The sequence below is a fragment of the Colius striatus genome, chromosome 12, assembly GCF_028858725.1.
Source record: "Colius striatus isolate bColStr4 chromosome 12, bColStr4.1.hap1, whole genome shotgun sequence".
Lineage (NCBI taxonomy): Eukaryota > Metazoa > Chordata > Aves > Coliiformes > Coliidae > Colius > Colius striatus.
Window position 1 is genome coordinate 2,696,574 of NC_084770.1, and position 26,335 is coordinate 2,722,908.

The 26,335-nt window shown below is 40.4% G+C and overlaps 1 protein-coding gene across 8 annotated transcripts in view; it reads right to left on the bottom strand.

The window, feature by feature from the left end:
* Nucleotides 1-14,560: 14,560 nt before the first annotated feature.
* Nucleotides 14,561-26,335, bottom strand: part of PER2 (period circadian regulator 2) — a 43,280-nt gene continuing 31,505 nt past the window's right edge. For all 8 annotated transcript variants that reach the window (XM_062005416.1, XM_062005419.1, XM_062005417.1 and 5 more), the window contains 9 exons: nucleotides 25,743-25,899; nucleotides 25,529-25,656; nucleotides 23,911-24,084; nucleotides 23,391-23,648; nucleotides 21,217-22,064; nucleotides 19,327-19,513; nucleotides 18,545-18,737; nucleotides 16,804-16,954; nucleotides 14,561-15,799 (listed from right to left, as the gene is read on the bottom strand). In XM_062005416.1, the coding sequence (XP_061861400.1) occupies nucleotides 15,650-15,799; nucleotides 16,804-16,954; nucleotides 18,545-18,737; nucleotides 19,327-19,513; nucleotides 21,217-22,064; nucleotides 23,391-23,648; nucleotides 23,911-24,084; nucleotides 25,529-25,656; nucleotides 25,743-25,899 (2,246 nt within the window). In that variant the 3' untranslated portion in view covers nucleotides 14,561-15,649. The remainder of the gene's footprint in view (nucleotides 15,800-16,803; nucleotides 16,955-18,544; nucleotides 18,738-19,326; nucleotides 19,514-21,216; nucleotides 22,065-23,390; nucleotides 23,649-23,910; nucleotides 24,085-25,528; nucleotides 25,657-25,742; nucleotides 25,900-26,335) is intronic.

Below are 26,335 nucleotides of genomic sequence, written 5' to 3' on the forward strand. Positions count from 1 at the left end.
AGGGAGGGAGGTTAGCATTTTGCAGTGTAAATGAAGGATGGGCCTGTGCCCCTGGCACTGAAAGTAGCACCCTGCACAGCAGATGACCTCTCGGACTGAGCCTGCACCTCTCTAGCCCTGGTTTATTTTTATAAAGCTCCTTTCCCCAGCTCTCACCTGGTGTTTGATACTGCACTCTCTTCTGCCTGATTAGCCCAGATCATACCTCACCCTAATCACCAAGGGAAGCTGACACGTCTTAGTATGTTACCCTGCTACAGGATGGCAGAACCCCTCAGCTTTTACAGACAAGGGTGCTTAAGGCGTGCTCTTGGGGGAGTTAAGGCCAGAGCCTGTTTCCTTAACAGGACAGCAGGAGCTAGAGCCCATCCTGTGGCTCCCAGCATACAAAGCAGCATGAGGCTGCAGCTAGGAGCCCAAGCTGACTGGCTTTGGGTCTGACAGCCAGGGTCAATCCTGGGCTGCTAAAGGAACACTGGAAGCAGCTTGGCTTGGCTTCATTTCCATGAGATGAAAGACCCCCAGGTCAGGGCTTTCTGTAACACTCTTGTGAAAGCAAGTGCTAATCCTGACACTTGGGTGACTAAAATAGTCAAGAGTCAACACAGAAGTGGCAGCTTTGGTTCTGCAGAGGTGCTGTTTAACTTCTCCATATAGCAGAAGGCCAGAGCTGAAGCTGGCCTTCCCCCTGTACCTGCTCCCTTTCCTGTTCCTGGGAGCCTCGTTTCAGGACTTTCCTTTTTTCCAAGCACAGCACATGCACAGAAGCAGATCTAGAGCCCTGACTACTCCTCCACCCTGCAGGGACGTGGGTTTTATAGAGCTCATGTTCAGCTTTTGGAACACGCCAAGACTTCTGCCCAAGCAGCTTGCTCTTTCTCTGGTAAACAAAAAAACTGGGCCAAACAGCAGGTCTTGTGTTGGGTTTGTTCCACTAGTCACAACTTGGGCCATGCTCACTTGAACCACATAAACACACAAGCCAGTATGGATGGGACCCAGGAGAAGATTACTATTTGCTTGGGTATAATGGTTTGAACAGGGTCACGCATGAAGGATCCAAATAATCCACTAATCCAGCTGTCTTAACCTCTGCCTCTGCTTCCTAAAACATACTTCTCTTTTCTTGCATGAGATGCCTGGTTCCAAGGTGCATCTATACTCTTTCTTACAGAGATTTCCTGAGTCTACAGTTATCTAACTGGATAGTGTTGCTAAATTGTGCAATTTAAGCCTCTCTGGTTTCTGCGTGAGCCAAGCTAAAGAAAAAAAGGTCAAAAGTAGTCTCTCTCCTTCCAGGGGTGTTTTAACTCCCTATACAACATCAGCATTCATTGTTTTCAGCAAGGGCAATTCACTGCATTTAAACATGGTTAAAAAAATAAAGAGCTGGTGCAGAAAACATTAAAACATGAAAACACACCTTACAGCAAGAGACTTGAAGCTTAATTTAGTTAAACAAGATGATGACTGATGGAGATTTGATTAGTCATATTGCATATGTTATATCATACATATGTTATATTGCTTACTTACCAGCTCAAGTAGTCATGGGTTCAAGAAGTCTTTTAATCCAATAAAGTGGAGCTTTGAATGCCAGAAGCTAGATAGTGGGTCCAAGCTGTTTGAAATGAGAACAAAAAGATGGAAATTAGACCCTGAAAGAAGCTATGAATTTCCTTTCTCTTAGTGCTGTTGGGTCAGAATATCTTTCCAGAAGCAAATACAAGTTGCTTTGGTTACAAACAAAAACTACTTAGTAAAGCAACACCCAAGTAACTATGTTAGCTGATCCCTTCTGCCCTTAATATTTCTTAGGCATAATATTACTTCAGTTTGTGGTTTTTTAGGTTTTACATTGAGCTCAGGCTGAAATGTAGGTTGAAAGTAGGTAAGTAGTTTTCTGGGCATCTGGGAAAGTGCAGACTATGACATTTTCAAATACAGGTTTGCAAATAGCTTCAGGAACTGCCCAGATTTGTTTGCCCTCTGCTGAGCTCTCCAAAGCTCCTAGATCATTTAAGTACTACACCACCAAAGAGGAACACTTTAAAGGATCCTTAGAATGATGTTCCCATTGAGAGGAAAGGGAAATTACTGGGCATCACCTGGGGCCTGCATATCCACTCAGATCTGTATCTCAGACCAGGTTTCAGTTCCTAGTGGCTCCCTGGGGAAGCCTTGCTGTGTTTTGGGGTTTGGACAATCCATGACATAGGCACTTTAGTAAAACCTCAGAATTTCATTCTCCCTACCCTCAACTGAGTTCACCAGAACCAATCTGTGCTAAACCACTATAAAACCCCTTCTACTGTCACCACAGCCTGTGCAACCGGTGTTCTACAGATTGAGAAGGGCAGGAGAGAAAGTCCAAGGAGACACACATTAGCCCTATCAGACTTTTACAGGTTGTTCACAACCTCACCAAGGCCTGAATTACACAAGTTTCTAGTGAATTTGCCTCCTTTGTGCCTGCAAATGCTATTTGCTGTTTGTGACCAGCCTTCATAAAATATGGGTGCCTTCATTACTCACAGCTGACCCCCACCATGGCTGGGATTTATCTATACACACAGCTTCCTTTCCCATTCAACAGGCCCTCAGCAGATGCCTGCAGAACACCAGGAGTCCATGACCAGATTGTGTACTACTGAGCTTAGTCCAGGCTCTTTCTAGCTTTCACAGGAAAGGATTAACCATTCCAAAAGCAAACGTAATTGAATCCCCTTGGCCAAGCAGAAGGAGTGCACAGCTCAAAATCTGGGCTTCTAAAGCAAATCTCTACTGAGTAGCAGCTACTCTCACAGCAGCTGCAGGCCTCTCACTCATTAACTCCTCCATTGACCCAGCAGTATCTTAATAACAACTGGCCAAATGACAGAGCCCAGAGGGTGGGGATCAATGGCACAGAGTCGAGTTGGAGGCCTGTGGCCAGTGGAGTTCCACAGGGATGGGTTCTGGGGCCAGTCTGGTTCAACATCTTCATCAACAATCTGGATGAGGGGACAGAGTGTACCCTCAGCAAGTTCCCTGATGACACCAAACTGGGAGCACTGGCTGATTCCCCAGAGGCTGTGCTGCCATTCAGCAGGATCTTGACAGGCTGAGAGTTGGGCAGAGAGGAACCTCCTGAGGTTCAACAAGGGCAAGTGCAGAGTTCTGCATGTGGGAAGGAACAACCCCCTGCACCAGGACAGGCTGGGGGTGATCTGCTGAAGAGCAGCTCTGCAGAGAGCGACCTGGGAGTCCTGACTGATAATAAACTAACCACAAGCCAGCAATGTGCCCTCGTGGCCAAGAAGGCCAATGACATCCTGGGGTGCATCAAGAAGAGCGTGAGCAGCAGGTCAAGGGAGGTTCTGCTCCCCATCTACTCTGCCCTGGTGAGACCTCATCTGGAGTCCTGAGTCCATTTATGGGCTCCTCAGCTCAAGAGGGACAAAGAACTTCTGGAGAGAGTCCAGCACAGGGCCACCAAGATGCTGAGGAGACTGGAGCATCTTCCTTATGAGGAAAGGCTGCGGGAACTGGGGCTGTTTAATCTGGAGAAGAGGAGACTGAGGGGAGATCTTATTAATGTTTACAAATATCTAAATGGTGGGTGTCAGGAGGTTGGGGCATCCCTTTTTCTATAGTAGCTAGCAACAGGACAAGGGGTGATGGGAACACAAAAAGTTCCATCTAAATATAAGAAAAAAACCCCTCTTTCAGTGTTTGAGTGAGGGAGCCCTGGCACAGGCTGCCCAGGGAGGGTGTGGAGGCTCCTTCCTTGGAGGTGTTCAAGACCCACCTGGACACATTCCTGTGTGACCTGAGCTAGGTGGATCTGCCTCTGCAGGGGATTGGACTAGATGATTAGAGATCTCTTCCAACCCTACCATTCTATGGTTCTATGAGTAAACCAACACAGCTTCTCAATGAAGTCCATGACAGCAACCTGCAAGTGAGTAATGCTGTGCTCCTCGGAAGCTTTGTGATGCCCATGCAGAGCCACTCAAGATATCCTCTAGTTCCCCAAAAGCTAGATTTTAAGTGACATAATTGGAAAAGCTCCTGAGTGTTCTTGGTCTCAAAAAGAGGATTATAAGACAAAAAGGGCACAATTACTCCCACATCATACCTTACATGCTGTGTTTGCAAAAGCAGCACTGTCATACAGACAACAGGGACAACTGAGCCAACCAACAAGTCAATGCAGCTGCTCTTCTGCTGCAGTGTGTTATCAGCAGCACTTGACTGCTGAGCAGTGGCCATGCTGCCTGTCACAGAGCACAGACAATCAGGTTGACTCAGTAACAGGAGGACAGACTGCGCTTGCTGCAGGAAGCAGGAAAAATGATTCACATCCTTTCAGCCAACAATAAACCAGAGCACGTTCCAAGGTTTGAAAACTCTAGTGACAAAGGGAGCCTGCAAAATGCAAGGCAAAACCCCTGTTCCTGTGCTTAATCTGCCTGTTACCTCCCCTGTTCTGTCTCAGAAGCACCACTCCTTATTTGTGAAATTGTCTGCTCCCTGAGTCTTTGTTAAAAACAAACAAAAAAAGCCCAACACCACAGACACAGGTTCTTACCTCCCAGTCTTTTGCTATAAAGTCTACTGGCTGCATTTCCAGGGAGGACAAACAGTAACACCTATCTGCTTGCTTTAACACCTTAGATTTTAAAAACACTTTAAAAGATGCAATGAAAACATTCTTATATTGATGTGACAGTTGTTAGAACAACAAACAATAACATTCTTCTAGCAAGGCTGCACAAAGAAGGAAGAAGTATTATCTCGGGATATTTTGAGAGGGGGGAGAGAAGACAGAAAGAATTTGTCAACAAATTACCTGCATCTTTTGTGGCTTTATAGAGTAACACATCAATTTACAGCTGTTATAATCAATACATTTATAGCACAAATGCAAGGGGGAAAGTGCTGCAAAAGAGCTGATGAAAAGGCTTTCCTTTTGCCAGAAGAAAAAGGAAAAGGGACTACAGGGAAGAACTCTCATTTAAGCTGAAAGAAAGAAGGAGTCTGTAAGGCCAGAGCATTTCCTCATCTCTCTAAAGTGTCAGGTCTTCCCTGAAACCAAGGATCTTGCTGCAACTACACAGGATTGACTGCTGTTGAATGTAGCCACTGGTTTCCTCTGCTTTAATTGAAATTGAGATTCAAGTACACTCAAAGCAAGCAAAAGCTTCTCCATTACCTAGGACAGTCTGCTGCCAGACACTCTTCCATCCATCCTAAATTCATGCAGTCTGTATTTAACTCCAGAACTACATTAATGGAGAACTGGCTACATGTTTCTCAAGGTAGGGGTTTTATCACCTAACTAGCCAATTTAGCTGAGAAAAATCTCCTCAAAAATGCATGTCCTGAAGTCTCCTATGACTAAAATATTGAGACAGTATCTGAGTGAAATACATAGTTTTGCATAAATAGCAAGCTTTGATCATAGAATCAAAGTCATTACAACTGGAAAAGACCTTTAAGATCATCAAGTTCAGCCACTAACCTCATGCTGCCAGGCCCATATCCCTCAGCACCTCATCTATGAGTTTTTCTAGTATCTCCAGGGATGGTGGCTCCACCACCTCCCTGGGCAGCCCATTCCAACTCTCTCAGTAAAAAATTCATCCTAACATCCAATCTAACTCTCCCCTGGCACAACCTGAGCCCATTTCCTCATGTCCTTATCATTCAGCAGTGGAGAGATCGACCCCTACCCCATTACAACTCCCCTTTAGGTAGTTGTAGAGAGTGATCATGTCTCCTCTCAGCTGCTTCTTCTCCAGGCTAAACATCCCCATCTCCCTCTGCTGCTCCTCATCAGACTTGCTCTCCAGATCCTTCACCAGCTTCATTGCCCATCTCTGGACAAGCTCCAGGACCTCAATGTCCTTCTTGTCGTGAGGGGCTCAGAACTGGACACAGCATTCAAGGTGTGGCCTCAGCAGTGCTGAGTACATGGGGACAATCACTTCCTTGGTCCTGCTGATCACTCTATTTCTGGTACAGGCCAGGATGCCATGGGCCTTCTTGGCTGCCTGGGCACACCGCTGGCTCATGTTCAGCCAGCTGCCAATTAACACCCCTAAATCCTTTTCTGCAGGACAGCTTTCCAGCCACTCTGCTCCAAGCCTGTAGCGCTGCCTGGGGTTGTCGTGGCCCAAGTGCAGGACCTAACATTTGGCATTGCTGAACTTCATAAAATTGGCCTTGGTCCACTGCTCCAGCCTGTCCAGGGCCCTCTGAAAAGCCTTCCTGATGTATCTAGGGTGAATGACAGATGCTCATGCTCTACTCTCTTGCCATTATTGATTCACCCAAACAGGTTTTGTAAGTCTCATCCAACCCTTCAGAACACTTCAGAGATGAGTTCTCCTCGGCCAGCCTAGCAATGGCCAGTCTGACTCAGCCACACACATTCATGTTAAATCAATAGGTGTGACACAGGGCAGATGGCAAATTGGATATGCAAAGGAACATAAAATCAATGTTGCATAACATACGTAGAGCAGGAAAGAAAAGTTACATGCATTCAAGCATTTTTTTGGCTTGGTTGTGGTTTTCTACAAGTAGCATGCTTCCAAGCATACTGCTTACCCACTTTGGATGAAAGGTATCCCAGTGGTGCTGGCAATACTAAAGTATAATAATGCTCAAGCATATTGGGAATTCTGAAGTATTACCTCCCTCCTGAAACACATTAGATAACGTTCCCAGTACTTTTAAGTCTTGTATATAGAAAGAGGTGGACTCTTTAGTCTGGTAATCCTACCCTACTGTTAGTTACTTTTACAACACAGCATATACAGATAGTCACTAGAGTCATTCAATACATCGAATCACCTGCAACAAACAGGTCCTTGACACAAGAAAACAGCAGTTTGTTTCACCACTTCTGGGAAAACCAAAATAAAACTGTGGCCCACAGTACAGTCCCCCTAGGAACACAGGGGGACTACAATGTAAGAGTCATCCCTCTGGCCTAAATGGTAAGATTTTGCCACCTGGTCCCTTCCATTGCTGAAATCCCTGTTAAGAATCCCATTAATGGGCAGGAATTGGATTGCTGGAAGGTATCAGGGGAGCCTACCTTGTGCCACTGCCTTGTTTTTGTTTTCTGTGGCACTTGTAACCATGGCACCTGAGCAGCCAGAAATATAAACCATGCACCCTCACAAGCAGAAGTGCTTCCCCTTCCCCTGAAACAAAAGAGTTTAAGTTTTCACTTGTTTCGTGCTTACCATTTTGGCTTTAGAGAACACTTAATGCCTACTTTATATATTGCTCTGAATAAAGCCACAGATGGATTTAAATGGCCCAATTACTTGAGTTATGATTTTCAAAGGTACCCAAATCTGAAGTGCCTGGACACTTTGCTTTGACTCTGTTTCTCAATGTTACTTCAGAGTTCTGATCTGTACTGAGACTATACTGAGACTGAGGGAATGTAGCACAGCAGAGAGCCCAGTGCACACAGCCCTTTGTGGACTTGGTTTCTGCAACTCCAGCTTTTTGTTGTGTAAAGCTCTAAACATCACTTTTTCCTCTCTCCCCCATATTTTCTATTTTTTTTTTTTTGTCTAGCTACAGGGCAGTTTCCCTGCTTTGACAGCTCTCTCATTTGTTATGGTCAGAGATTTAAACCTCTGCTTTCCTTTTGCATCTGTATTTTAACAACTCCCTGCCTGAATTCAACTAAACCTTTCCTAAAGGTTCAAATACCAGCAGGACTCAAGAGAAATTTGTCTTCATCTCTCAAATTCTCTGACAAGGAACCACTACATCTCACCAATAAAATTGTGTTAAGCTATTTCAAAGAAGAGGCAGCGCCCTTTGGAACTGCATTATTATCCTCTTCCTCCAATTCTTTTGTGAAAGTCACAGAGTGCAACAACCCAAGTGTTTCCAGAGCAGCAGATTGTCACCTTCTATATATAGCCCAGGTTCAACCCTAGTCTTATCTAACAGGCTTAGAGGTATGGAATACACAAGGCTTGGAAGGCTGGAGATACATTTAATTACAGCCATTTAACTCACAGTAAGTTTTGGCAATCCACTTCAAGTCACTACCTGTTGATGAAGACTCTGGAGAAGGCTATTAACATCCATGCTCCTGGGCAGGCTCCTGCAGAACAAATAACACAGATTGCTCTTTCACACCTTCCTTTCAAGAAAAAGAACCAAATATTATACCTGAAAGTTTTAGAAGTCTTCTTTGTAAATGCTTGAAATAGGCAGGTTAGACTGCACAAATCAAGTAGGTGATAAACACATCAGAACACAATGCTGTGCTGCCTGGACTGAATTTACTGCCAGCTCCCTGACATATGGAGGATTTACATTACAGTGGCCAAGATATCCCAACCTTCCTCTGCATTACTTCAGTTTGTCCCCTCAGAAGGCACTATGGGCAGTGTCACTGCTCAACAACTTCCTGAGCATTTGGACCCTTTGATGCTGTCAAATACATTCAAAAAGTAAAGCCACTGTTGTTCAGTAAACATTAACACCATAAACTTCACAGGCTTATCAACATTGACTTGGGTGACAAAGGCAGTCATACATCATCTCAAACTAATTCTGTCAGTAGGGGAAGTCTGTAAAACCATTTACAGTATGCAGTCTGGTATCATTTACATCATTTTGCTGTGAAATTGGTTCAAGACTATACATAGTTAAACTCAGACTAGGACACAGACGCCTTAATCTTCCTAATCTGTTAGCTAATAAATCAAATACAAAAGATAAAACCCAACACAAACAATTTTCCTCAAAAATCCAAACCAGGAATTCCTGAAAGTTCTACTCTTAAATGTAGGACCTCAGCATCACTTCATACTGACAGAGTACACACAGGGAAGGAATTTTAGGTGGTCTGCTGGGACTAACAATGCTGTATGTATATGCTTTCATAGTTGGGTCTCTACAGCCAACCTCATTTAAATTCCCTACTCATGTACCACGTAATTATTACTAAAAGAATATTAAATACACTTCCTGACTACATCCAAAGCTTTAGGAGCTTCCAAAGTAGTTTGGTAACCACCTTTTTGTTTATGCACAGATGAAGACACTGCAAGAATGTCACAGTTCTTTAGGTGATGTGGGAATCCTTCATTGTTGCAATGTGATTTTAGCAGTTACACATTTCTATGCAATTCTAACGTATTTATATTTGTATCTGGCTTTAAAAGAAAGAGAGGCAAAAAGAGAACTTCCAGACAATCGACAGTGAGCAGTCTCCCAGCCTCCATCAGCAGACGGGGAGGCGGAGCTTAGGCAGAGGTATGCATCTTCCTAGAAATCAAATCTGAACAGAAGGCACTCCTCCTCGCCCCTGCCTGCGCAGCCGGGACAAAGCCTTCACTATTCACAGGCTGGCAGCAGCTCTTCCGAACACAAAAAAGTAGCTCGTAAAGACAACGGTAAATAGACACTGGAAATAACTCTCACTTGCCACATTCCTTACCTCATCACTTCCTTCTGCATTGTGGCCCACCCTATGCTTTTTTAAACGCACAAACTGCAGTAGGTAAGACACTGCTTTTGGCCCCAGGCTGGGATCCCTGCCCGAGGGTCTGAACTCACAGAGCAGTAGGGTTGCTGCTGAGCCTTCTGAGTCTCTCCAGAGAGCATCCTGCAGAGGGGTTGCAGGGCTTTCCATCCCCGGGGGAAGACTTTTTTTCTTCAATTTCATTAGTTCCTGGAGATAGCAATTTGAATTTTTTAGTACATTAAACCCTCATTTAGCCCAACCAGGAAAAAATACTCCAGCAGATAGTTATTATATTGCACAACGTAAGAACACAACAAAGGTCACTTAAATACCATCTGATACTAAAACACACTGGTGGACATAGTAAATTACACACTATTTTGCTGCAAGACTGAAATTACACAATGCTACTGTATTTCTTAGAATTCTGTATTGCTGCAGAAACAAAATACAGATTTTAAGACTCTAGAAGCAACAATGCATCTGCAATGCAGCTCTTGCTGCTGCTAATTGTTTAGCACAGAGAAGCTGGTCTGCAATCTGATTCAACACCTTCATTATAAACTGCTGGTTTTACCACAGTTAGAAATGTAACTGAACTGTGAAAAAAAAAACACTTATCCACAGCATGGGAAGGCAGATTCAAAATTCAGTATTCAAAACTCAAACTGAAAGTTAAGGGAGGTGGGAGAGGTTTATCAACACAAGCACAAGAAAAGCACTGACACCAATTCACGTATTAGCTTCAGTCTTGGTATGTACCAGTAACTTTGTATGCACTCCCAACAAAACTGCACACACTTAACAGCTGGAGAGATGCAGTCAGCAGGAGCACAAGTTGCAGCACACAGATAGATGGGTCAGATTAAATTAGTACAAATGCCTGTGTACAACCCACACCATGGATGTGGCACTTACCTCAGAAGCTCCAAGTCTCACCAGAGCTGTGCAAAACCAAGTCATGCCAGTCCCAGCACTCAGCTAAATCGAAGCAGAGGCAAACACAGGACACCCAACCCTTCTTTTGCTTCCTGTAGCTAAGAAAATTAAAGCCAGAGATGCCAAATTCACCCACTACTCACATGAATGGGTTCCTGGGTTTCCTGGTTTGGTTTTGTTTCCCCCATGCAAAAAGGCACAGAAACTTCAGGAGTCAGCTGGTGACAACAGAAGGGAAAGCAGTAGACCTTATCTTAGGCAAGCAATGGCCAAATATATTTCAAACAGCAACAAAAATCCCTTATTGTATTAATATAGAGACTACTGAGAGAGACACACACCTTGACAAATCCTGGAATACCAGGAAATTCTAATCCAACCTATTTGTCTCCTTTTGTCTAGTTAACAAACGAATTGCAAAGTACTATGATCCTCTAAGGCTGATGGTGTAAGGGCTCCCCATCAATTCACCCACCCCAGCTGCAGCAGATGCTTGAGAACTCTCCCTACTGATTTCACCCTTGTGTGTTACACAGAAGTCTTTGTACCCATCATGAAAATGCATCACATAGTTCTGGGTTCTTTTATTGCAGGGGTGTTTGGTGGTTTAAACTCACATCCTGTAACACCAAAAGCAAAGGGCCTGCTACCTCACTGCACTTTCACAGCACCTCAAAACATGGGACCTCCTTCACAGCAGGTTCATCAGCTAAAAGGCATCATCTTTATTAGTGAATGGCAAGTGTTTTCATACTTACATATTGTCCACTAAGGTTAAACAGCATTAGTGTGCTGCCACAGCAGATTCTTTGTGTCTGCAGTCTCTAGATATAATCCAGAGCCAGAAACACTGTAGAATGAAATCCCATCACACTCCTATTGCAGGTGCAATTTTGACCAATCTCAAGTTTTTCAACAGATGCTAAGAGAAAGACCCATGGCTAAGAGTTCACTTGTCTCAATTTCTACTCAGTCCAATACTTCTTTTCCACTTAGGAAACCTGGCAGAAGTTTCTTACTTTTGAGTTTTTGGTTTTGTGTCTTCTGGGGTTTTTTCAAGTTGCACCAGTGAAGCACACTGACGTACCAGCCCTAAAAACACCATCCTCTTCCTCAGCCCCCAAGAAAGAGGAGCTGATGAGCTGTTCATTACCTCATTCAGTAAATCAAGCACACTTCTCAAGTCACTAACCACTTGTTCATAGGGAAACACAGGGATTTATGGAAATTACACCTATCAACATTACTCTCATAAGTCAGCCACTTGTCACTTTGCCAGAAGTGTACAACTCATTTCACCATGTTCTTTCAGCCAGTCTTATGAATGCATTAGGTTCTTTTGACCCTTGCTAAAGAGACAAAAGAGGCATCAAGAATCTTAGTTCTCAGTAAAGACAGGATAGCCTCAAAATACAAACCAAACAGAAGAAAAATAGGTGTGTCAAACCTGCCAGATATAACCACAGGACACCAGTGACGCCTAGGGGCTACTGAGGGGGCAGAAAATATCTCTGACAAAAGACTGTTTTCAACAGTTCTTGCAGTGCAAAGCAAGTCATTATCTTTGAGTGCTGTCAGAAGGCACATCAAGGAGTACATGAATACCTGAAGCCACATTTAACTCACAGTCTTATTACTAGTGCAAAAAAAAAATCATGAAAAGTAGAGATAACTGAACTATTACCTGATAATTTGTCACAGCAGCAGCACTTCTCCCAGTGTAATATGCCCATTATCAAAACTTACATGCTAACATATAACAAATGCTAACACAATGCCTTCTCTACCCAGTTGCACAGATACTCTGTGCAATACATCTCTATGTTTGGCTAACCAAGGAACTATTAGGGCAGAAGCATTTTCAGACTTGATACAAACAAAACTGCTCATGTATTTAGAGGTCAATTCAGAAGGCTTCAAAGGGACTTGGATGATGTGTTGAACAAGTATGCTTTAAAAGGCATGTCTTGACAATGGAGTGTGATTCTGCCATTCTACCCTTGGTGTGAAGGCAATGCAGCTATGTGGTGAACTGCCTGGGGTACAGTAACACCTTAATTTCACAGCTCTGAAATATCTGAGTCCTTGATGATGAAAGCAGGGTTTGCACCAGCTTGTTCCCTTTAAAAAAAACCAAACAAACTAGAAGCCCCTTGAAACAGAGTCATAGGAAAAAAAAGACCTAATGAGAGTTTAATAACCCAAGTACCTCCTAAACCACAGAGGCAGTGGCCACATGCCACACTCCCTAAACTACATCCCTGGCCCAAGTCAGAAAACAGAACTCCTTAGGACTCCCCACTTTCTTCACTCAAGTATAAAACAACACCATCAACAGGAAAGTACACTAGCTTGACAGGTTTCAGCAATCTTCAGAAGACATGACACTTCAGAGCATGACAGAAGACTAATAATCACTGTACAAAGCAAATTCAAAGGGCATAACTGAAATTCTCTAGCCCTAAGCTACCAGTATAAAGCCAGAGGGCTGCAGGAGAAAAGGTGTCCACAGATGACGTTATACAAAGCAAAGAGCACAATGTGTCTCCTGGTGGTTTGGAACACCACACACAGAGAATGCAGCCACATACACTCTTCCAGATAGAAAGTTTGTACATGTCTTCAGAGCAACTTCCATTTGACCTCTAACAAGTCAGACAAGCAAACAACAATTTGACTTCAGGAAGTAAGCCACAACTAACTTCATAGACTGCAAGTTCTTCAAGTTGAAACACTTCATATACTACCAGTGATGCATATTTTAGTTGAGTAGAAGGCTCAAGGAACAAAAAGGCAACTAAAAATATATCTGTTTTATTTACCAGTTTTCTAAAAAGCAAAGTCATAAAAATTAGTCACAAGTGGCAAAACCAAAATATATTGCACAGTGTACAGAAAACATTGTTGACATGTTGACAAAATGTCATCACAAATAAGTCATCTTACAACAGTTTGGAAAATTACAGCTTCAGAATCTTATCTATAAATGGAGGCATGTAGATTTAAAGTTACAGGAAAATATTTTAATACCACCCTGTAAATGCAAACACTTTAAGGATGCAAGATTAAAGTCCATAAGTAAGCACATCCACAAAATGCTCTAAATTTACTTTTCTCTTCCTTTCACTAAGTTATGGTTACAAGATGGTCATTGAAAAAAAAAAAGGAAAAAAAAGAGGATAAATTAGAAAAAAACACAACAAAAAAAAAAAGCATGCTCAAGCAAAGAAGTTCAAAGTGGTTGAAAAGTCCCTGAAAATAATTTGTGTCATTATGATGCACTCCTTCTACATAAAGCTTTTCTTTTCCCCTGGTCCAATTAAAACTACTTGTGTTTACATGTAAAAATGGAATATATTTAATATGCTGGTATAGCTGCACTGTTCAATTTATGATCAGAACATTCAATACATTGGACTTGAACACCAACGTTTCACAATTTCTCATTCAGTTGATATTTACATATATTTAAGTTTGACCTTGCTAAACTATTAAAAGCCAGGAAGCAGATCTTGCTGGGTAGTGCTTTACACTACATTTAACACACTTCTTTCTTAAATTGTGATTCTATTTGTTTCACAAGTTTACCCACTCTGCTACTTGCAGTACCTGTCTCCAATGCAAATTTCCACATGATACTCTCCAATTAATAACTAATTACTTAACACAAATTGTTTTTTCCACTAAGCAAATACCAGTCGCTTCTGTGTGATTTTGGTGGTGTCAGATCCAACTTCACATCCTCTTTGTATGCAAAGAGAAATATTTTTATGAAATAACCTTACATTTCAGTGAATAGAAACATTATCCTAATAAAAACAGGATATGTTTTCCATGAAAACTGTTTTAAGACAAATATAAAGTGATTTGAATTTCTCCAAATGTTTTTCTCCCCAAGACTTACAGCTGACATCTACCAACATGGCAACTAAATGTCATTTAACTAACCAATATATTAAAGTTGCTCTTTTGTGTTCTCTTCCCACATCCAACATGTATAAACAGCACAAGAACATAAAGTACATATATTCAAGTCAATACAATCTCAGAGGCATTAATTTAAATCCTTGACAGAGCAGGATTCCAGCCATGCCAAGTTTCAGATTATGCAATTCAAATGTAGTGAAAGTCAATGCTATTGTCAAAAATAACTTGTTTGGTTTTGTTTTTTTTTTTTTACAAGAACTATCTTCAAGTGACAAGAAATGCCTAATCCTCTCTTGTCACAAGTTTGATGCTTGTTTATCCACATAGGGAAAAAACCAACCCTGATGTCCTACTCTAGGTGGTCCTGCTCTGGCAGGGTAGTTGGACTACATCATCTTTCGAGGTCCCTTCCAACCTTAAGATTCTGTGACTCTGTGTGATTCCAACCTCCTGACAGAACAAATCAGAGAGAAAGGTTAAATTCACACCAATCTTTGTCTAACAGTCACTGGAGCATACGCAGTCATCCTCTGTGGTCTTAGCTTTTAAAATCTTTAAAGCATAAAGACTTCTTGTGTATACATTCTCAGAAATGATGCTTCAAGGTAATAAACAGTTCATAGCATTGCAGTGTCCATTTAAATAAAGGCTACAAAGTTGTCAGCACTCATCTACACTTTCTTACACATTCACATAAGTATTTTAACCCAAGACCATGTTACAAAATTTCTTAGACAAAAAAGGTTCCTACATTCATAACCTATAGGAAGCAAAGAAGATGGAATCAAATGATACGAGAAGGGCAAGTGTCAATTGGTTTGCTTGAAGGTTATTTCTTCTACTATGCTGGACCACTTCAAATATTAAGAATAATGCTAAAGAGCCACTAAGCAAAATTGCTAGAACAATTTATAATGCTGAATCGTTACCAAAAGGAGATCTGAAGAACCATATGTCTGAAGGGGATTTTCAGTACTCATGAACCCACTTTGCAAAAAACAGTAGGCATCAATGAAAGTTTCTGTAGTTTATAAAGAAATACTTGAGGCATGTAAGTGCAAAATATGTGTCTCTCGTTTAACGAAAAGCTATGCCATCTTCAGCAATGTCCTTACTGGGAAGAGATTGCCACCATTTAAAAAGAGATTCATTCACAAATGACTCCTCTAGAGCAAGAAAAACATATTTGTTTGATGAACTGGATTCATCTTGCTGGATACAAGATTAAAACCTTTATTGATCATCACTGTAGTTTTGAAGCAGCTTTGAAAACAACAGACTCAAAGGCTATGTCTGTTCTTCACTGACTTGGCTCAGGGAAACCAGGTTGGTTTCCCCACTGTCTTCAATCATTTCATTAAGGTCCATTTCATGGATTTCCTCATCATATGATGTATAAAAATTGCTCTGTATATTGTCCTCACAAAAAATACATTCCTAAAAAGAAGAAAAAGAAAGTTTTAGAAACACATGCACATACTCCCTCATTCCAGGGGAACCTTTATGTCTGAGCTACAACTACCAGATATATTCCATTTCCCAGCTTTGCCACACACAATCATTTTATAACACATGGTTAATCAACACAAGTACTTGAGAACTCTACTCAAAGTCGTCATGTCATAGATCATTTATAATGCTGATATTTTACACACACTTCCAACCACCTTCTCCTCCATTTGATTACCAACTCCTCAGTATTACGTTCCTGTCAGCTTAAGACACTGAAGTATCTGTAGGCTTACACAAGTCGGGTGCTATAGCATTAATGTTTCAGTAACATTAACATCAGGATTAGGATTCCACTGCAGTTCTGTTACACCAACTTCTGAAACACTCATGTGAAAGAGAGCCTCTGCATTTGATAACACAGTGCCAAAAAGCTAAAAATGATGAAAAGCTTAGGGAAAAGAGAATGCAATCGGGCATTTGTGTATAAATAAGATACATGGACAACAAGTAAAACTTCAAGGACACTTTGTTTACTTTTTTGCATTTCAAGCCATTAAACCACTACCAGAATCAAGGCAAGATGTGTTTCCACGTAAGAAATCTGATAGAAAAAAAGGAACTGTGTACTCCCATTAATTTTGTGCTCTCTAGAAAGCAATGGGTATAAATTTCTGCACCCAAAATATAGATTTTCACATAGTGAAGTTCCTGGCTGTGTTGATGAACGACTTTGAAAGGCATCCAGAAATTTATAAACAAGAAGGAAACTTCTTATACTGTATTCACCACTACTTTGACCTTCCCATCAGAAACACAACTTACAGTAAACTAAATCAAGCCAGAAACTACTACATAGAAGTTGGAATCTTTTTTTTTCTCCTCAACTTTTTCTGACCACACTTTCATAGCAACAGAAATGGAGAAGTCCAGCATAGGGAGCTATTAACTTACACACAGTTATACATGCAAAAGTAACCATTTAAACTTACAGAATTAGCAACAGTTTTTGGCAGTCCACCTTGCTGGATCCATGGATGAACTTCAATAAGTTCTCTTTTTTGTTCTTCTGTAAATTTTGGCTGTAGTTTCTGCATTTGCTTTAACTTCTGCTTATCTTCTTTTAAAACTGTTTCCAAATCTCTAAAATAAAAGATATTTAGAAATTGAGCTTCAACAGTTTCTGGGCTTTATGCCTATATAAGGCTACACAGTCTTACACAGTCACACACTAACATTTTTAAGAACCTATTTTTTTCTGGAACATTAAGCTTATAAATCTTAAGATTGGAAGAATATTAAATGTCATTATTTCAGCAACTTTCAGCACATGCAGATAACTTTTAACATCTATCCACTGGCTCATTGTCCTTTCAAGTCCCACCAGTGAAAACAGTTTTTAGAGCTATTCAGGCAGCACCACCAGTGAAACCAACTAGGAACTCATTTCCCTCTGCCATTGCTGCAGTAAGTTCCAAGCTCCCCTGTTACTGGAAGGGCAACCCAAACAAGACACTAGATGCACACATGAGATACTAAAGCAGAAGAAATAAGATACACGTAAAGGAGGTCATAAGGAACGGATTAAACTTCAGGACAGAATGAGAGAATTTGAAATCACTGCTGTATTTCAGCAGCCAAAGTTTTCTCCCCTCAATGCCCCACCCTGACACCCATACCACAGCAAACATACATGTGTCTAGATAAGATTTGTATATCGCTGTAAAAGATGACAATAAAAAGTATGTTCTAAGAAATCCAGCACTAGTTCTGCTCCTTACAGCATATCTAAAACCAGGCTGGCTTTACATTTCTCTTCTTGGGCATCATGCTCTGACAGTGAGCTTAACTCTTCTTACTACAACAGCCTGTTTTATATTATGTTCTCTTTGGCAGGCTTTGCTACTCTTATAGTCTACTGGAATTCCCATATCTAGCTGTCAACCCTTCAGGCTACAAAAACTGAGAAATGCCAAAGTATTTTTAAATTTAGGGAAAAAGTCTGAAGTCCTTATGATGTGTTCTCTATTGTTTTCCTTCCCTTTCAAAGGACGTGTCTTACTGAAACTTCCTGTGCTTTTCAAAATGCCATTCACTACTCCCAAGAACTATAAACAAGATTAAAAAATGATGTGCAGACTTGTTACCTCTTCTCCACCTCTATCTGCTTTTTGCTACTGAAGCAGGTAGGTTTTTTTAATAATGCTTTTCCTACTTGCAACTTTGATTTTTGCCTTCTCTCCTATATCATATTTGAACAGAAGTTTCACCTGTTCATTTTTCACTGTAAGTTAACAACCCAAGAAAAAACCCCACAAGGCAGAGAAAACAACATGCCACTGGATGTGGCATCTCAAGAACTGTAGGAAAGTACAAATTTTTCCATGCTGCAGAACTAGATCTAAGCACACTCGCCAGGATCTGTTAATCGAACTACAAGGGTTTCTAAGCAAGTAGCTGCAAACCACTAAATAGAAGAGAACTTCAAAAAATATACTTCAAGTAATTGATCTAAAAACACAGGTAAGTCTAATCAAGTACTCTTTACTGTTTGAGAACTTCCTATATGGTATACAAAAGACATAAAGGAAGTAAGAATCCTTACTGACACCGAGCTAAACATGAAAACTGATTTCTATTGAGACAGAGATTCATATGTATCTTCACTTCTGTATACCCTGCTCCTTTCAACATACATATATATAGCTTATGAAAGACTACAATTGCAATTACCGTGAAGGAATCTGGTAGGTCATCATAACAGTGTCATCTGTGTTTGCCATCAAAAGCCATATAGGATCCTGAAGAACATACTTGATGAAGTGCTCACTTTCTTCCATTGCTGCCTTCATTTTGGTTTTATGATGATTTTCTGAGGAATCAATACTCCCAAAGTATTTGCTGGTATGACTAGTTTCGCTACTACCTTTAAAGAGAAATGTAAAGTTTCACTATAAATTATCAAATCCTAGTTTATCCGAATGCTTCTCAAAATAGAGAAGATTCAAGAGAACTGAAAGTATCAACACAATCAATGTTCTATTTCTTACAGTAGAGGGAACTTTCACCCCTAATAACTGCATTTTTTTTTTTTAAAGCTCACATTCTCAAGTCAAGCCTCTTATTCTGTTGAGAGTTAATGCTTAAATTAAATGAAAATCTCTCAAATGAAACAATGTTACTCTGTCCTACCTACCTATATAGAATCATAGAACGGTAGGGGTTGGAAGGAATCTCTAGAGATCATCTAGTCCAACTCCCCTGCAGAAGCAGGGTCACCTAGATATAAAATCTTACTGGTCATTTACACACATCTAATGGTTCTGTATATTTTCTATAGTTTCTTGTTAAGTCCAGCACAACTGAAAAAGTTGCATGTTGTGTAATAAAGAAAAAAATAAACTGTGCAATGAGGAGTAAAGACAACAAAGTTGTTTACATAAAGCATTTGATGTTTGCAACATCTCACATTCCAACTCTTCTAAAATGCTAAGAGTACTCTTTGCCAGTGTTACCTGTTCTGCTCCCTGACATGCCACAGCCATTGGATCCAGACCCCAGAGACTCAGCAGCTGCAGATACACCACTCCCTGAAGAAGCTGACCCAGTGCCTGAACATGCATCTTCTTGAAGTAAAATGTCAAGTAGGACACTTGACATGGAGAGTGCATCGCTATTTTGAGCATCCATTGGTGATTCAGCCTAGTGGTAACAAGGAGGGGAGAAAAAAAATGAACCACCCAAACCAAAACAACCAACAAGGCTACTGTTTACTAACCATTTACATTTAGTATTAATGAATACCACTTTATATTCCAGTGTGTTTACGCAGTTACTCAAAGACAGACAATGACCAATAATACACGACAAGACTAACTAAGGATCAGTGAAGTGGACTGATGGGCAAACAAGTGGTCCTTCAGTAAGATTAAGATTTTCATTTTATTTCATTTAGGAAAAAAAAATAGTTTAGTGAGGCAGTAAGCAAGGCATCTGCTCTTTAGTTTTTTCAGTCCCTACTGTCCTGCACAAGCCAATTTATGCAAGCCAACTAAGGCATACTAGCAGTTGCTAGTGTTGTGTTAACAGTCCACCAGTGTTACTACTCTCAATGCATAATGAGGTGTTCCCAGGCAAGACAATTTATTTGTACGTTTTTAAGAGAAAGTGCTGTAACTACACTGATTTCTAACACAAGTAAAACATCACTGCAAGTCACTTTGAAGATTAAATACTAGAAATTAAGGCTGACAGAACTTAGCAAGATACATAGTAATGAAAAGAACTGGCTTTATCCTTAGCACGTTCCTGAACAAATGTCTGTATTGTCCTCATTTTCTACTAAGTGATGAGGAAATTGCAGAAATTACTTTTTGGAGGTTTCTAAAGAATAGGAACTAATAGCTCAAGGAAATTAAAAATAATTTGCCAGAAAAATTGTTACTATCAAGCTTTTAATGAACTTCTTTTAATCCAGTAGAGGCGTCTCCGAGCACGCTGTAGGTTACAGACTGTCCAGATGTCACTGTCATGCCATGGCACAATTCAGAAGTCCTTACTGAGATGTCAGAGATGTTACATAGTGTGCACAACGCACATAAAATATGGCACTGATGCACAGATCTCAAAATTTCTCTCTAAGTGGCATTTGCACAAACTAGTACGAGAGAGCAATGTTTAAAATAAAACCCAAATGTATGTGTTCAAGATCATAGAAAGCAAGTAATAAAAGAATGTGTCAAGTTTTTGCACTCTATCAATCAAGTTCATAAGCTTTCTAGAGAAATCTAATTCTCCATGTTCTCCTTCCCCTTAAGGATCAATATTGAGAATATTCAGTGAATTAAATCATTTGGAAACTAACTGGGGTGAAAGACTGAACATGGAGATCTAAATGTTCCCCATAGTCTGGAGAACGAGCACTTTCAGAAGTTTTTCCTTCCTCCACCTTTACAACTTCTAATGTAAATACATGCTTATGACTCGCTGTACTAAGTCACCTCATCAACTGCCAGTATCAACACTACCAATGCTTTTTACTAATTACTTAGTTTAGATTTCAGACATGTCTAAAAGTAAAATCACCCCTTCCCATGCCTGATTTTGGGTTTAACTTTTAAAGGCTAAGACTACTCCAATGCTGGGATTTCAGTTTTCTATTCAGTCTGCTGAAGTTCGAATTCACTAACTACAATTGGGAGTTCGTCATCTGGCATTACATTGATCAACTATGTTTAAAAAAAAGGTCTCACAAGTGAATAGATTAAAAACAATGTAGTAGAGACAAGAAAATGGGAAGTGAGGAGGGGAAATCCATGTTAGGCCTCTCTACATAATTCAAAACTTCAGATATATTCAATAATGTGAAGACTAAGAAAAACCCCCAAACCTATGAGTGTACTTACTGGCAAGGATCCCTTTCTGCCACAGTTATCAGTTGTAATGATTTTGCCTGTGGCTGCTTCCTCACTTAAAGCTCCATGTAAACCCACAGGAGCTCCACTTTCAGCAGTTTTTGTGGTTTCTTCTAACTGTAGAAGATTCAGAGGAGAACTGCACCTTGACTGGAACAGAGGTGGTGAAGCCTGGTCTTGAGGACCCACTGATTGTGGAGTGCAGGAACGGGATGGCTCATTTCGTGGCTCTGGGACAGGAGCCTTTTCACTCTCTGCTGGTGGATTATAGTGGAATGGTTGTGTTGGAAAAAATGTCTGCTGTGGGAAAGGGCTGGGTGTAGCAAATGGTGGCTGTGCTGGAAATACTGTCTGTGATGAGAAAGTAGAATGGGCAGTGAAGTTGGGTTGGCTGTGGTAAAGTGTTTGAGGTACATTACTGTTCATCTCCGAGTAGACATAGTTGGGGAGCACAAAAGCTATGACAGGTGTCATGAGGGGTGCAGAGTACTGGGATGGTTGCACAGGGCAAGTACTTCCAGAGTCTGGCAACTGATTAAAACCAGAGAGTGAAGTCTCAGGAGGTGGTGGCACAGTCCCTGCTGCTGGAAAAACAGGAAGTGGATATGCAGGCATAACAGTGGGAAAAGACATTGCTGAGTAGCTCGCTTGTGAAGTCTCTGATGGTGACCAAGCAGTAGTATTTAAACCTTGAAGAGGGAATCGATGGGGGAATTTAGTTCCAGAAGTTGTACTGTCTGAAGACTCCTGTGGTTTAATGCGCTTTGATTTCCTGTTCTTTCCACTTTTCTTCAAAGGCTGATCCATTCCAGAAGGGCCATTTCTTTGTCCACGGCCACCTGCAAAAAAACCCAGAAAAAACAAACACCACCATCAGGAAGGATCCCTACTTGCAATCTGATGGATCTCTTCCATATTGTCATTACTAGAAGTTGCTCAAAACCGTGGTTCTGGACTTAGCCTACCCAAATGGAATGCCTTCGAGAAGGGGCCAGGCTCACATTTACCTCTTACCACAAAAGCTGATCTAACTGGACAATGAAACATGCTGACACACCATGGAAGAAAACAGAGGATCAATTCAGGCTCAAATGTGCCACCCAGACAGCATAAAGCTGTAGAACAGAGGCTCCCAGATGGGCAAGCTACTTCAGCAACTACAAGGAAAGCAGTATGGGACACGAGTTAAGATGACACAGGTCCATAACTGAAAAGGTGGAGGGTGGAAGCAGGACGAGACAAAGTACACATGAAGAAAATTTCCTGAGTGGAAATAAAAGCATGCTACCTTTACAATCTTAGTTTAGGAGAAGTATGTGCCAAACAACTCTTCCCTAGGTGAAGGCTGGCAACTCATCTGGTCACAGACACGAGGAAATGCATAAAATATCTTCTGGTTCTAAAAACTGCTCAGATTTTAACTTCATCTAAAGCTTATTTATATGTTGAAAACTTGCAGAATAGGTTTTCTAAATCAAAGACCTGCATAACTATTCACATAAAAAGTGAAAGATAAGAATCTGCAAAATGTGCTTAGCAGTGTCTGATTTCTCTTCCAAATCAAATCAAGACTGAAATGGGAACAAAGTCAGATCACTATCAAGCACTTCTGAAAATGCCATCTGGAGTTCCTTTTCCTAATAAACAAACCAATCTCACTATTATGGCTAGTCTGTGAAATTTCCATCCTATCCATCTCATTATTAACTTAAGGGCAAGCAAACAATTATCAGATTGTTTCACTGATAACACAACAGTGAAATGGGAGAAACTGGATGTAAAGCGAAGAGGCTAAAACCAAAATCAAGCCACAATCCTGAAAAACAACCAGATGGAAAGACAGAAGGAAAATAAAAGCAAGGGAATACAAGCACAGATATGTAAAGCAAACATTCTAAAGCATGGATTTTGTCCTTTGAAAGTAGATACATGACAAGTAATAGTTACATTAGTTACTAAAATATCAGTTATTACTTGAAAAGCTACATTCTACTCCCAATCTTCAAGCAAGACTTCACAGAAAGAATTTGAAAGTGGACCTTAAAACCAGCATTCGACTGTCACTATTCAGTGGCCCCACAAAACAGCTAAAAATGGAAATGCTCTCTAAACAGGATTTGCTTCCTACATTAATGGAAATTTTATAGTGAAACCTATTGCCATACCACGCTCGCCAGGTCGTCCTTTTGGTTTATCTTGTAAGTAGTAGTTGCAGTGGGACTGAAAAATGTTAAACCTCTTGATTTCTTTAAACTTATTCAAAAAGCTCTGCTCCTCTTTTTGTGTATGCATTGCAAGGACTTCCTTTGTAAGTCCCAGCTTTTTAAATGGCTCCTTTTCTTGATTTACATGTGCAGAGCTGGATGGAGGGGCAAGCTGGCCATCTACGAGTTCTGCTCCACTTGGACCATCTTCTATCATTTCTACATAAACAGAAGGGGGGAGAAAAACATCAAGATGAAGTAACAAAAAGCTCTGTATATGCATTTTAAGCTCTTACAATACTGTTGTAGTTTCAGTGTAAATTTAAAATACAAATTCTGTCCCTCCTTATTCCATTTTGATAGAAACATTTTAGTTGTAAGAAAATGGAAATCACAAGCAGATAGTAGCTGTTCACATGTCTGAAGTTGGAACTTGCTAGCAATCACCATTACAGAAAAAATTTATAAGCAAAAAGCTTACCTAATTCAGGCTGTGTTTTTTTGTCTCCAACATGAACAATGGTACTACTGTAGCTGCACTGACTTGTGAGAGAGACAACACTTTCAGGCTTGCCAGGTAAAGCCAAAGATGTTAAGTGAGCACCAACCACTGGGGGACCGTTTGATTTACCAGATTCCTTCAACACAGCAGGATCTATTAAGAGAAATAAAGTTGTATTTTATTGAACATAAACAAGAGCAAAAGTGATATCTTGAATTGCAAAACAGTAGAAGCTAAACTGTACCTGACAAGACAAAATTAACATTTTATTTACTTGCATTCCACAAAGAACTTTATAGGAATAAAACAACTTCTGAGCAACCACATCCCATCCTCTTTCATGCACAGCCAAACCAAGTCTTTTCAATGAAAGACTTTTAAGCTCTTTCCTGATCTCTCTTCTTCCATGGCACAATTTTAGAAGAAAGTTTCTAGTCTCTTCCTGCCTAAGATAAAGTCCCACCCAGTTCCCATGTTGTACACCAATGTGTCATTAGCTGCTTATGCTAACAGCTTTGCTTTGAGCATCCACCTATCTGCATTCTCTCACCTGAAAGCTACACACAATAATCCAGCAGAGGTCCTACCCGTGCCTCCTTAAACAACATTAGAACATTCCTTCTTTAGTAGGAATACTTGACATAATGCATATTTATGACCTAAAGTTTGCCTGTGTTCCTAACGACATGATGCTAGTTCCACCACTTCTTCCTCTCTAGTTCTCAAGCCATTCCAATTCCTTCTACAGGACGCTTCTTTCCTACGTATACTGAAACCTTCCAATTTGGTTCTAGAAGCTGTATTAGAACTTCTTTTTGAAGCTCAGAAGGAAATATAGACAAGATCACTCCCAAGATCAATTTTTGAGAAACTTCACTGGACATTTCCCCTTCAGCCTCATATAAAGACAAAGCTGAATCAGCAAGTATCTTATTTATGTGTAGTTCTTTATCAATCTCACAACTCTTGTGCTAACCAAACAGATATGTTCTTCACTTTAGCTCCTCATCCAGACAGGGACTGTATTAAATGGTACACTCAAGTCCTAACAAATTAAGTTAATGCCTTTGCCTACAGTAGGCTTTTTAGATAACTACCCTCAGTAATCCCAATCTTTTGTTTTCATGGCTGAACATTGGTTTTCAAATGGGTTCTTCTGCCTCACAACAACAGAGCAGTCCAATGTTGCACTTTAATGTTCACCAAAAAAGAAAGTATTAAGAGAGAGTAAACATACACCAAGAAATAGAATATTTGTTACAATTAATTAGCTGACAGGTTCTTCAGCTGCTTGTTCCTACAAGACCCAACTGTGAAACAAACTTGTATTTTATAACAATTCAAGTCATAACTCAAAATCCTGCTGTGTTTTGCACAGTATAAATAAGCTTACTGCATCTAAAATCCAGATATTCAATCCACTACTCAGTATTCTGACTGTAATGAGATTTTTCATGATAAAAGTTAGATCTCCAAACATCTAATAATGAGAAAACAGCTACAAGGTGATGTCTAAGCTACATACATCACTAGCTTGCAAAGAAATAACATGCAACTGGTTGATAGCAAAAATCAATAAGAAATCTGACAGAGATACCTCCCAAGGGCTGTACAGCATTATCAGCTGGTTTTTGTTCATGAACTCCAGAATTCAGTGATGCAACACTTGATGAAGGTTCACATTTTCTTTTTGCCGTACCAGGCACATTGCAACTTTCCAAGTACCTAAAATGCAATGATTTAACCATATTAGGTATGCAAGTCTTCAGTTTAGATACAGGTCAAAAGTAATTTACACATTGGTTGCTTACCTGATGACACTGTCCAAACAGCTAATCTGCTGGTAAGAATATACAGGTTGCTCTTTCCAAGCCAGTTCTTCAGTAGTCACATTTTTAGGAGCAGCTGTTACTGCAGTATCCTTTCCTGCTGCATCTTTCACCTGACCACCAGGACCATTTTGTTTTTCTGTGAAAACAGATACTGTTATTCTACAATTATGGTATTCAATCCTTGCAAATTCCTCTAAAAGCAACAGAAAAAGCTCTCATTTATACATATTCAACAGGTCACAAGTTAACTGCTGTAAAGCAAGTAAGAGGTTTGTACACAAATAGATGAACATTGTGTAAATATTCCTGTCCTTATGCACTCTTGGAGGTGTGAAGTTTAGTTAGGTTGACGCATATGGTTCCAAAGGGAATAGATATTATGGCTGTAAGAGAATAGATATCATTAGAGTTGAAATACACTCAATATTAGGACAAATGTATTGCCCATAAGTTGTAACAAATTATTAGAAGAATAACCTATTGCTCCAAATCTCCTTAGTAAGATTTTAGTTTACCAATGTAAAAAGTTCTGAGGTTATAACACAACAGGAAAGACAACAACTGTTAACATT